The sequence below is a fragment of the Glossina fuscipes genome, unplaced genomic scaffold, assembly GCF_014805625.2.
Source record: "Glossina fuscipes isolate IAEA_lab_2018 unplaced genomic scaffold, Yale_Gfus_2 112, whole genome shotgun sequence".
NCBI classification, from domain to species: domain Eukaryota; kingdom Metazoa; phylum Arthropoda; class Insecta; order Diptera; family Glossinidae; genus Glossina; species Glossina fuscipes.
Genome location: NW_023998455.1, coordinates 3,193,309 through 3,205,739, shown reverse-complemented (window position 1 = coordinate 3,205,739; position 12,431 = coordinate 3,193,309). Strand labels below are relative to the sequence as shown.

General features: G+C 34.7%; 2 protein-coding genes across 14 annotated transcripts in view; both read right to left on the bottom strand.

Annotated features, from left to right (window-relative positions):
• LOC119639650 (tight junction protein ZO-2) overlaps positions 1-12,431 on the bottom strand; it is a 188,971-nt gene that overhangs the window by 15,431 nt on the left and 161,109 nt on the right. For all 13 annotated transcript variants that reach the window (XM_038037179.1, XM_038037178.1, XM_038037191.1 and 10 more), the window contains 2 exons: positions 5,263-6,912; positions 4,609-5,197 (listed from right to left, as the gene is read on the bottom strand). In XM_038037179.1, the coding sequence (XP_037893107.1) occupies positions 4,609-5,197; positions 5,263-6,912 (2,239 nt within the window). The remainder of the gene's footprint in view (positions 1-4,608; positions 5,198-5,262; positions 6,913-12,431) is intronic.
• On the bottom strand, positions 8,579-10,789 carry LOC119639652. The gene has a single exon (XM_038037192.1). It carries the CDS (start codon positions 10,785-10,787, stop codon positions 9,879-9,881), a length of 909 nt encoding a protein of 302 aa, XP_037893120.1. The 5' UTR covers positions 10,788-10,789; the 3' UTR covers positions 8,579-9,878.

Sequence of the window (12,431 nt, the reverse complement as noted above, 5' to 3'; positions counted from 1 at the left end):
AATTTTTGTTTGTGGTATTAGTTACAAAATATAGAATTTTCTTTCTTTTTTTTTTTTAAATAATATATTTTTAAACTATATAAATGCGCTTCTCTATATACTTGAAGACATGCACAACATCTATACATATACAAGAGCTTTTCTATTTTTCTAAATAAATACGAAATGCATGCAAAAAATATTAGGAAGAAATAAAAAAAATATCAATGAAAACTTAAAAAACATTTCTTTTCTAAAAATCATTTGAATAATTATATGAAAGAGTAAATAAAAAAAAAAAAAAAGATATTTAATTAAAAATTATTAAAAAATATAGTTTTGATTATTAAAAACACTTGAGCCAAAATTAATTTTTCTTAAAAAAAAAAAAAAAAATGTTTAAAAAGATTATTAAAAAAAAACGAATCTTTTTCTTCAAACTTTTTAAAATATTTTTTTCAATTTATAACAAAAATTTTGAAAAAACAAAAAAAAAATTTCTTCGAAAGGTTGAAACAAATTTTTTCTTTATTTTTTCAATATTTTGTTTTTAATGTTTTTTAAAAAGATAGCCTGTGTTGCTAGTGCTCAATGTCTCTTTTTTTAGTCTAAGAATTCAATTCATTAGTCTAAAATTAAAATAATAATAATAATAATAAAAAGATTTTCAAAAAGACTGAAAAAAAATTTGTTTTTTTTCTAAGCAATCGGAATAGTTTAAAATTTTTTTTTGGAAAGAAAATTTTTCAAATTTGCTTTAAAACTTCTACATTAAATTTTTAGAAATGAAATAATGGAAAGATCAGGGATTATCTAATAAAAAAATCTCTGCTAATCGGTGTCTATTCAGAATTGTCCATTTGTTTTTGTTGTTTTGTGCCACCTTCGCTTTAGAACCTGTACCGATATCTAGATTTTTATCCAAATATTTCTTGGATAGGATGAATTGTCATTCATGCAGCTAAAGGAGAGGTTCTACGATTTTTGCATATTTTTTTAGTTCAAGAGGTGTTCTTTCGGCTTTTACCTCAATAAAAAAAAAAAACAAAGCACTCGTTACTTAATTAAGGAAAGAGAAAGTTTTTAAAAGTTGTGACCCCATCTTCGGTCTGTTTAAGTGAACTTAATAAGAGAAATATTCCCCTTAACTGGGGATTTTTTAGTGGGAATTGAAATTTCAAGAAGAAAAAAAAAAACAGCCCTTGTCACTAGCTTAGAAAAGAAAGCGCCCTCAAAAGTTGTGAAATTCTTAATGGAATATACTCCTTTGGCTTTATTCCTTCCTCTTGACTCTTCTTCCTCTTTGATTCTTTAATTTTGCAGATTTTTGTTTGATGCTAGCTGCACCCCAAGACAGACATGATCTTCTTCTTTTTCTGGAGTGGAATGTGGAGAAGAAATTTCTAAATAAATGGGGATTTTTCAGTGACAACTGAGAATTACTTTTTTTTGCTTTTGTCTTTCTCATGTTAACCGAGCCAAAACGGTGTCTTCGGTATCTCTTATTCTCGTAGGCAAAAATTTTATAAAAAATTTTTTAAAACATTTCCAATTTGTTTTAAATTTGTTCGAAATTATATTATAAAAATTTGTGAAAAATTTAAAATTGTTAACTAGTTTGAAAATAAATGTTTTTTAAAGCTTTTAAAATTTTTTATTTCTTTTATTTTTTTTTTTTTATTTTTTTTTTTTTTTGAAGACTCAAGCATATTGGTGTTCATTTAAACATGGCATTATATGCATGCATGAGATTACATTCATGCAACACATTTATCTAAATAATTAATACTAGATGAGTTGTTGTTGTTACTGTTGCTGTTGCTTTTATGTAAATTTTGATGGCTTCTCTTCATATAGGAATTAGTTTGTATTAAATTTCTAGCGGCCGGTCTCGGACTAAAGCTAGTGGAATAATTGCTATTAAGCATACTTTGACTTTGACTTTGATTATGATTATGATTATGATTATGATTTTGATTTTGACCATTAGCAGCAACATTGAAATATTGTTCATCATCAACTAAAGTGCCAGCACTACTACTACAATTGCCATTGTTTACCGATTGATTATTATTACTATTAGCATTTAATAAGTCATTGGAAGAATAGGAATTTTTATTTAACAATGAATTACCAAATTTGAGAGCAGAATCTTTGAAATTTCGCGGCATTGGTATACGATTCGCGGCATTCATTGTATATAAAACGTTATCTAAACTTGTATTAAATGAATTTAATTTAATATTTTCATCGTCTATGATTATTTGATTACTCGATACCGATGGTTGATGTATTGATGTGGTCTTATAACCCATAGCTGTTGTTGTAATGGGTGTTGTTACGTTGATGGAAACGTCACCAGTAATAGTACTAGTAGTAGTAGTAGTAGGAGTAGTAGTAGGAGTAGTAGTAGGGGTAGTAGTAGTAGTAGTAGTAGTAGTAGTAGTAATAGTAGTAGTAGTAGTGATAATATTATTATCATTTATTAGATTCAAGTTCGAATCGAATATAGTGGATTTTTGCAACAACTCATGATAGTAATATGGTGTGGTACGACGTTCGCTGGAGACAGCTCTATTAACATTATAACGTTTACCTCCCATAAACGGACCACTACCGTTATTACTACCATTATTTGTTGAATGATAACCCATTAAGTGGTTAGCGTTGTTATCGTTGAAGTTTAAAAGAATCGGTGCTCGGACTTCCGTCGTTGTAGGAGAAGCGGTTAAATTCGTAACATTTAGATCCGTTTTTGAATTCTTACATTCAATTTTGCTCATATGGGCGGTATTTAACAATAAATTTGGTTGAGAACCGCAATACTGTGATTCTCGACTCGAATCATTCGGATTTATCGTACGATCTGCGTTATTAGTTAACGAGAAATATCTATTCGGCGGTTCTAAACCGCTTGGCATAGAGGACGACGATTTGATAAGGGGTAAGATATGATAGGAGCTTAACGATTTTGGTAACTCATTATTGCGATTAACTAACTGTGGTGGTCGAGGTGGTATAAAATCTTCAACATTTGCATCGATTTGCTGCAATTGCTTAAATATACTACTGGTAGGCGGTGGCACTGAGTTAGATGCTGGTCTGCAACAAGGAAATTTACAAGGCTGTGCTATATAGGGTGGGAATATCAGTTCGGTAGGGGAATCGGGCAACTGTAAGTTGTATTTAAAAAAAAAAAAAACCAAAAAAAAAAACAAAACAAAAAGAAAAATTCTATTAAAGAAATTCCTATACAATAGGAAAGTGATTTGTTTGTTGTTACACTGTAGAAATTTAAGTTGCCTTAGCAGGCATGGGCAACCGTCTGCCCATAGGCTTCTTTTCAAATGTAAAAAACTGCATTTTGTTCGTAACAGTCATGCTACAAATGGTTTATATCTGCCTTTTTGAGAGCGGCTCATAACTTTTTTTTTTCTTTCTTTTTTTTGTGTTTATTAGGCCAAAATATGAGTCATTTATAGAAAGAAGGAAAATTGATGCACAATATCGCTTTTTTAATAATAGTTAAACCTTGTTCCAACCCTCGCCGTAATATGAATATTAACATTTTGGCCTCTTGATGGGATAAGTTGCCCACCCCTGCTTTAAAGTGTCACAAAATAAATAAACTTTAGTCGAAATTAGTTCATCCTCTTAATATCATATAGCAGTGATTTGCGTGAAGTCAGGCTTCGCAAGTAGTAGGATGGATGTACTGCTGTTGTAATTTGTCGAAGTCTTTTCAGAATAATAATCTATATAAAATTCCAAAGTCTAAGGATTAATTAGAGCGAAAAATTTAGCTTGGCTAAGTGATATAAAGACCTATATAAATTTTGTATATTAATTGAAAGGATCGAATTTGGAATATTCGGAAAAATCGGAATATTCGCTTGAAAAAGGATCTATATAGATTTTTAATAATTTTAATAGAAGAATGAAAATTTCAAGTCCGCATTTGATGATCATTATAATGATTAGTGCTTAACTTGACTCCAATTTATGGAGGGGAGGGAGGGATTAAAGAATCATGCCAACTGAAGAAATTCTTTCTTAAATGAAATATTATTTAAGTATTGCAAGTGCAACATGAATCATTAAAAATTGAATAGCTGGTGGGTGAACTGGTGGCAAAATCAAATTGCTTGGTGGTAAGCTTCTAAGTCCTCTTTTTTTTTTTTTTTTTTTCTTCTAATATAATAAACAAAACAATTTTAATAAGCCTTGCATTGTCAGTGGGTGTAGACTGTAGTTAGGAGAAATGTTAGGAATTGTTCTGCAACATAAATTGCACAACATCGATATTATTACATAGTGTGAAAGATCATTATTTATTTAAAAAAAAAAAAAAAAAAAAAAAATTAAAAAGAAGTGAGACATGCCATAATATTTTATACCTTCACCAGTTTGTTTGTTTGCTTTTTTTTTCTCTCTCTTTTAGTCTTTCGCTTAAACATAACATCTATATTCATGATACACGCACACTACATAAATTCTGAACCAAGTTGACTGAAGTTATATAAATTTTGATATAAATTGAAAAATTTGCGAACGGTTGCATATAAGCTTTTCAGTTTTGCGAATTGAGTAATTTTTTGTTTTTGTTTTTTTTTTTTGTTTTTAACTTACCTTTGATTCTGACATCCATACGGCACCGCTTTGCTGTAAGTCTATGGCATCTCTTAACTTTCGATACCAACTTTCCTCGTCGCTCAGGACAATTTGTGTGCTAAAGATGTGAGACCATACACGTTCCAGTTTCTGACATTGTTCCAGTAATTTTTTGGAGCTTTTATGAGCTGATTTTGGCATACCGTGACGTAATTGTTTGATAATATGTTTACTATCGGTTTTCAAGAATATGACAATCGGATAGAATTGAGCGTAATTTAAACGATCCACAGCGTTGGGGGTAATATCGAGTAGGGCATGTTTTCCGCGATCCATAACATCGCGTATATTCGAGAGACGTACTATGCGACACTTGGAATTGCTTTTGTCATCATCCTGCAGGGGCGTAGAGAATTTATCTGGAAAATCTTTGGCTAATTTCTCCCGAGCCAAATCTGAAATAGGACCAAATATAACCACAGGGCGAACAAAGCCGGGATGGCGCAACACAACACGCTCATAGGCGGGAAATTTCGAAATACTATCCGAGAAGACTACATCATCCCAGTTTTCACGTGATAAGCTTTTCGAACGTCGATGTGTGGATCTGAAATAATGTAAAAAATGTTGATAAAACATGTGACATTGTTGCTCTGAACTTAGGCATACTACCTTCTACGTCTAAAGAAATTGCCTCGCGATTCATTAGTATTCATTTCTTTCTTCGTGGCGTTAAATTGTGCGGTCGCCAATTCTTCGGCCCGGGATTTATTGGGTATAACTCCACGTTGCATTTCTTGATGGCCACGACCGATTTTCAATACCTGCCATGATCCTACCACGCCATTGTGCAAAGTATCAATCACTCGAAACACATCGCCCGCCTTAAAAGCCATTTCTCCTTTCGAGGGATTTTCACAATGAAAGTGAATCTTGATGTGAAACGAGTCACCTCTTTGATTGTTAACAACTTCATCGTATTCTTCTTTGCAGTATTGGACAATTAAATCTATGCGATCCTGTAGTGATAATAAAAATAATACGGCCTCCTCACGCGTTACACCGTGCATGTCCATATCGTTCACTTTTAGAATCTTATCACCCGGTGTCAGGCCTTGAAGGGACGCTGGCGATCCCGGCTGTACCGCAGTAACAAATATGCCCGCCTCGTTGCCACCCGTTAGACGTATACCCACGCTGCCTTCTTTTTGGAATGATATAAAACGCGGTTCGGCCGATTGGCGAGATCGAACCAAAGCTTCATCTTCGTACAATTGCCGCCGTGAACTATAAAAGTCTTCGGCATTGTTCGTTGAATTTCTTGGCGGTGGCGGCCGAGGAGGATCGTCTAAGCCACGTGCTCTTGAACTTGCCGCATTTGGGGGTGTTGACGGTCTATCCAATTGCTGCAAAACTATACCATCCATTATAGGGCCTCGTGATCGGCCACGAGGTGTTAAATTACTTTTTTCATCATTTAAACCGCTCGACGGGCCATTAAGTATCGATCTTGTGGGTGGTTGAACGTATAGATTTTGCGAGGAATAGCTCGCGCCACCATTCAAATACGGATCATCTAAATTATTGCTGCAATTCGATAACTGAGGCTGATGACTGCTACTGTTGTACATATTGGACTGATTATTCGAATTGTTCAACTGATTCGTGATGGCCGCTTGATTTGCAATGTCACGCAAAACAACCAAATTTAAACGTTCCTTACAGCCGTCAATTATTTTTTTCGCCTCTTTAAGGCTCATATTATCCCCGCAATTGGTATTATGTATACGAGTAATAATGTCCCCCTCTTGCAAAGTATAACCATTGGCAGCCAATTGATCGCGCGCCTTAGTTGAGATCTCTTTGATGAAGAGACGACATCCCAAGACAATGCCGTAATCATCTTTTTTATTATTTTTGGTAAGGGTAACCTTAATAGGCTGACTGTTGCCATTTGAAGTCTGAATCATTGACGAGTTTAAAGAGTTCGGTTGACTCATACTGCCAATATTTGCAGTGGTATTCATTAGGGAATTGGGGTTCGTTGCAGGCGGAGTGATCATTGAATTAAGACCTACAGCGCTTATGCTATGCTGCTGTTGATGATGATGATGCTGCTGTTGCTGTTGTTGTTGTTGTTGCTGCTGCTGGTGCTGTTGCTGTTGCTGATGACTGATGGCTTGTGGAATTGTGTTAAGAGGTACGCGACGTTTTACAACCAAAGTTACAGTATTACCGCTATCACGTAACACCTGAACAGCAGTAGCGTATTCGACGTTCTCCAACGAAACACCATTAACTGATATAATCCGATCATTAACTCTGTAAAACAATTAAAACAAATAATATTTCATGAATATTTGTGCTTAACTGCTAATTAATTTCATATAGTGTGCTTGACAAGACTTGAGAAAGTCGAAACACTTTCGACTTCAAATGTCAGGATATTATTTTTCAATTATTTATCTTCTTCTTACGGCACTTGAAGAGAATCCCTCTCTTTACTCACCTCTCTCTCCCTAATCTCTCCCTCACTCACTGCTTTTATTACAGTTTATCTGACATATTTATTTAAAGAGATTTCTCATTGGTATGCATGTTCTGCACGAAAAACAAATTCGGAAAAGAACAAAAAAAACTCTTTCAAATAAGAGAAGAAAGGAAATGAAAGAAATCTTATCTTATAAAAAGAATCGCAAAAGATATTTACTTTTATTGTATATGATATATATATATACATGTACAGCAATAGTAAAAATGTATGCATATGTAGGTGCGAACACACACGCACGCACGCACAAATGCACATGCATTTAACAGTGTTTATCGAAAAAGACTTCAAGTTAAGCAAAACAGAGTTCGGCTCTTAAAGAAAATGTAATAAAAATAAATCATCTTATGCGGGTTTGTAATCCTTACACACGACCTTGTGGTATTTATATTTATATATGTATATATATCATTGTTCCTCCTATGCTATATGCTATATATATATTATATATATATATACATATGTATACATATGCATAGATATATGTCTGTGCAAGAACAGAGAGCATAGAAGGAAACAGGGATAGAAATTTCCTTTTAGTACATGTGCATCGAAATTTAAGAAAGAAAAAAAAAAAAAAAGTTTAAAAATAAACAAAAGCAATATATAGTACTTGAAATAAATTTCCGGGTGCGGTCATAATCTTCTTCCCTTCTCCTCAACTTAATGCCTAACATAAACATATTTGTGTCGCAAGCAAAGGGAGAGATAATGTTTACAATTTGAAATTTAAACAAGAAATAAAACTATGTTCATCTTGGAACTATTATTGGATATTCATTCATCTTTTATTTAAGTTAATACGAGTGCGAGGTGCGTTCAAAAGAAAATGGTGAATTTTCAATTTTCTCGAAAAATATCCATTTACTTAACAAATCTCTTATATCTCCTTCAAAATGATCCAGTGCTGTTTTCAATCCTCTGAGCACTTCCTATAAGAGCCTTTTGATATGGCCTCGAGTTCTTACGGGGATGCGGAACCACGCAAGCTCCTCGCTTTCATGAATCTTTGCAGTTTTGAGAACAGGAAAAAGTCGCAGGCACGGCTGAGTACACAAGCAGTGACCTGAGAGGCAACGCATTATCGCATTGCAATATTCATGATTGATTGTTTCAAGGTAATATATTCCTTGTCGAACGATTAATTCAGTTAGTGAACTCGCCCGTCATTATAAGATTTACCGGAAATGGTTTGCGGATCTGTATTAAAGCTTTTTGCGATCTCTGGGGTTACCGGAAAAGGATCTTGCTTAGCAACATCGTCATCGATCAAAGACGGTCGCGCAGAACGTGGCTTATCGGAAAGGTCGAAACCGCCTGTTTAATATTTTTCGACCCAACTTCTGCATGTCCTTTCAGAAACGGTACCTAAACTGCTTCTGTAGTATTTCTTCCTTGTTGAAATTCGTGGAAAATGCAGTGGCGTAAAGTGGCCATGCGTTCGCGATCGCTTCGCAGTTAAGACTATCGTGAATCAACTTTGTTTTCATTAATTTTCTACATCGATATGTGTATATTAAGCGATAAAAATAGAGAGCTGAACATGGGCCAAACAAGCACTCACTGCTTACATGTTGAAAATTGTTGTCAGAACTTTCCGGTAGACCTTATACGTTCTCCCCCATTAAGGATTAATGATTTTGCTTCTTTTCTAAGCTATTGCTTTAAAGTTAATCTTTTAGTTTAAGATTTTAACACTCAATGAACATTTTGGTCTACTGTCCAGTCAAGAAATGCGTCTACCAAGTCCCTGCAATTCCCCTTACCGTAGATTATGCATTAATTACGATTGGTATGTGCTCGCAGCTACACGGAATACAGCTCCCATGCCGCGGTCACACTCTACTTCTCTACTCCCCGCCTCTTTCTAATCATCACGTTACACGAATAAAGGACATCTTCGAAGTAATGCGATATAAGGAAAGAAAAACTGTGACTTGCATAAAGGCGAGCGAGAACACTACACTAACTTTTTACAGTTTTATTCAAAGATTTATTCATAAGACGGAACAAATTCCTATTGATCGTTGCTAGAACGAAGAGGTCTGCAAAAATTCAGATTGAAAATATAAGCTAGGAAATCAAATACAATATAATATGTTTGTAACTGGGTATTGAACTGCCTAAGAATATTTTGCTAATAATAAAAGAGGCTTTGAGAAAGCTTTTCAATATGAAGAATTCATAAGAAGAAGAAGAATTCAATATAAGAATTCAATCATAAGCATTGACGGACGGAAACCTTGAATCTTCACAAGCTAATCACGAAAATTTGCTTGCATTTTGATAAGATTTCGATTGGGAGGGAATTGTTTAATACCCCGAGTTGAATTGCTGAACGTGCAGCAGACCGATTAATAGAAAGTCATCTATGAGAGCGACAACAGGCAGCCGTCTGTGAAAGTCCAAGTTCTTATCTGTGTATGCAACCAGACCTAACATTGCTTTCGCGTACGAAAAAGCATGGAAGGTACACATAGCGAACATGCGGTGCCCTTCTCCTCTGCTCTTCAAATTCTAGATATATTTTTATAAAGTGATGGATTTTTCATTACAGCACATATGACTTTTTGTTCGCACTACGCCTAACCGTGAAATATATGAATTTTTAATTAACAAGAATAACTGTTGCTTTACATCCGACACACAGTCAATTTTATTGCGCACAAAAATTAATTTCAATTCACTAAATTCAAAAAATTCCCTTGCGACTTTATGGCACGTTATGGAACGCAAATTAACGTCGCTGACTTCTTGACCTACTACGAGTGCGTGTACTGTTGCGCTTGCTCGAAAACTTAGTTGGGGAGACCCTTCTTCGTTTGATTGGTTTGTGGCATTGTTCGCACCTCAACTCTTGACAACTTTTACTCGAATAGGTGGGTGGAGACGGGCGTTTGGATGAGGATGGGAATAATTGGAGTACGGAATCTTCATTGCTTGGCGACCAGGGTTGTGATTTCCTCGTTTTGGATTTATTTTCTTCTTCTTTCTTGGCTTTTTCTTCAGAAGCTGTTGCTTCTTCCGGATCATCGTAAAGATGCTCATTATTGACGTCATCAAAAGCGCAACTTGCTACGGCATAAAGATCGTCACCGACTTTATCGATATAACCGTAGCGCACAGCGGCTTCTAAAGCCTTTTTAAGTTCCTTCAAATAAAAAGTCCAAGCTGTTGGACAACCGAAGCACATATATGTAATAATGCTTTCTAAGCTCGCCGGTTGTATCATATCGTTTAAGGCGTCTAACAAGAATTTACCCTTAATTAGGGGAGGCGAGGAAGAGAACGAATGATTTCCTTCGATGCATTCATCGTTTTGATTTTTTCCCTCATTGACACGACACTTGGAGGACTTTATCTCTTCTGCCAAATTATTTAAATCTATATCGTCGTCGTCATCTTGATTGACTTTCCCTAGTTTATCGTTAGTGTTTATTCCGTATACAGCGTAAAAATCATTATCAGTTTTATGCAGGTAACCGTAATGTACGCCAATATCCAAAGCGCTCTTGACCTCCTTTCCAAAATAATTCCATATTCCTGGACAACAGTAACCCATGTAATCTACAATGTCGTGCAGCGATGCCGGTTGTTGCATATCATTTAGAGCGTCTAGCAAGAATTTACCTTTAATCAATGCCATTTTGCAGCACACGATGTCAAACTAAAAATTTCGAAATTTTTCCTTATGTTGTTTGCTATTTTTTCCAATAGAGAAAAATAACTTTTCTCCAAATTTATCAGAATTTTTTTTTTTTTAAATCGTTTATGATAACAAAGGCAATGAATTGTTTTAAAAATTCTTTCTATTATTTCCTTTAACCTTTTCAAAATAATTTACGGCAAGTGTTTAAGGGGTAACGAGACTAGTTAGTATCAGATCTAATGCAATAAGGATACCATCTTAAGGTGTATTTAAATTTCGGATTAATATAAGTTTGTGAATACATTTTGCGTCGTTCGTTAATAGTTCGGTTTTGCGTAGAGGAAACCCTACATCCAAATTTTGGATTACGGGTTCGCTATAGTAGCAGTAGTAAAAGGTTTGTGCAATTGAATGGAAATGTCACATAATCAAGAACGCTTTAGTTAGTTTAGACTTAATAAGATCATCGACTCATTTTCCTAATAAAACCTAATGGAGGTTGTAAGCTCATGAATTTCTATGTGACTTTATCGAAATTGTGATTTTTCTTTTAACGCGAACACGTGATTTTAACCGAAATTACGTAACCATTGCCGAAACCATTGATGTAAAGTTTGTTATCCGCTTTTGTCTTTGCCTACTTATGAAATTGGACTGCTTTTCCTGGCCTTATCCTCATCAGAAAAACGCACATTCTGTCTCCTTCCTCTCTGATACTTGGTGTTCCCTTTCCAGTATTAGTTGGGATAAACGTCAAAGTTGCTAATTGTTATTTTTTTTGGAAGTTTTATCTTCATAAAACTCAGTCAATGTCGAGCATGACAATGCATTTAGGTTACTTGCAAAAATCTTGATAACGTCTACAACTTTATCCCAATATCAGATTCTTTAAACCCTATTAAAGTTACTCTCTAGATTGAGCTAAATATATTTGCAATACTTCGTTGCCCCGGTTCTGCATGTTTGTAATGGTTTAGGGGTTCTGTCCCAATTCGGATCTTATACACCGGATGGAAGTATGCCTCTATACTAGGTGTGTGTGTTTTTCTTCTTTTTCCTCTTGGTTATTGACCCATGAAATGGCTTTGAACGCAAAGACTTTACGTCAATTTTTTAATGATAGCCAATGATCAAGTGTATTGAAAATAAAAGCAAGAGAAAAATTGGTGATTGAATCTTCTAGCACCGCGTAAAAATCTTTTGAGAAAGGTGATATGAGTTGTCTTCTCTCTTGGTAACTAGCATAGCGACATGTTCCTTGTCTCCCACACCAGAAATTTATTTATATGCCACCGATTTGGTAACTAAATAAGGGGGACGTAGGAAATAGTGTTCATCTCAATATGCGATTTAACATTATGACCTTGATTGTGATCTGTAACAACGACTATCAAACTCACTTTGCTGTCTTGTAAATGCCGTTAGAACTTTATGGTTCAGATTTTTCACAATGAGACCAAGACTCGCTAGATAACTGAGAATTACACATTGACACCTGACTATTTCTTTTTGGCTGAGATTTTCACATCGGGAGGTAGATCTTTGTTACATAAAGAGGTGAAAAAATTTAGGTTCAATTTTAAAATGGTCTCAAGGATTATGGTCCATGACAATGGCAAAGAGAGAGTTACGGTTTTTGAC

Excerpts from the sequence above, each read along its gene's own strand:
- LOC119639652 (XM_038037192.1), bottom strand. The coding sequence starts at position 10,787 with ATGGCATTGATTAAAGGTAAATTCTTGCTAGACGCTCTAAATGATATG.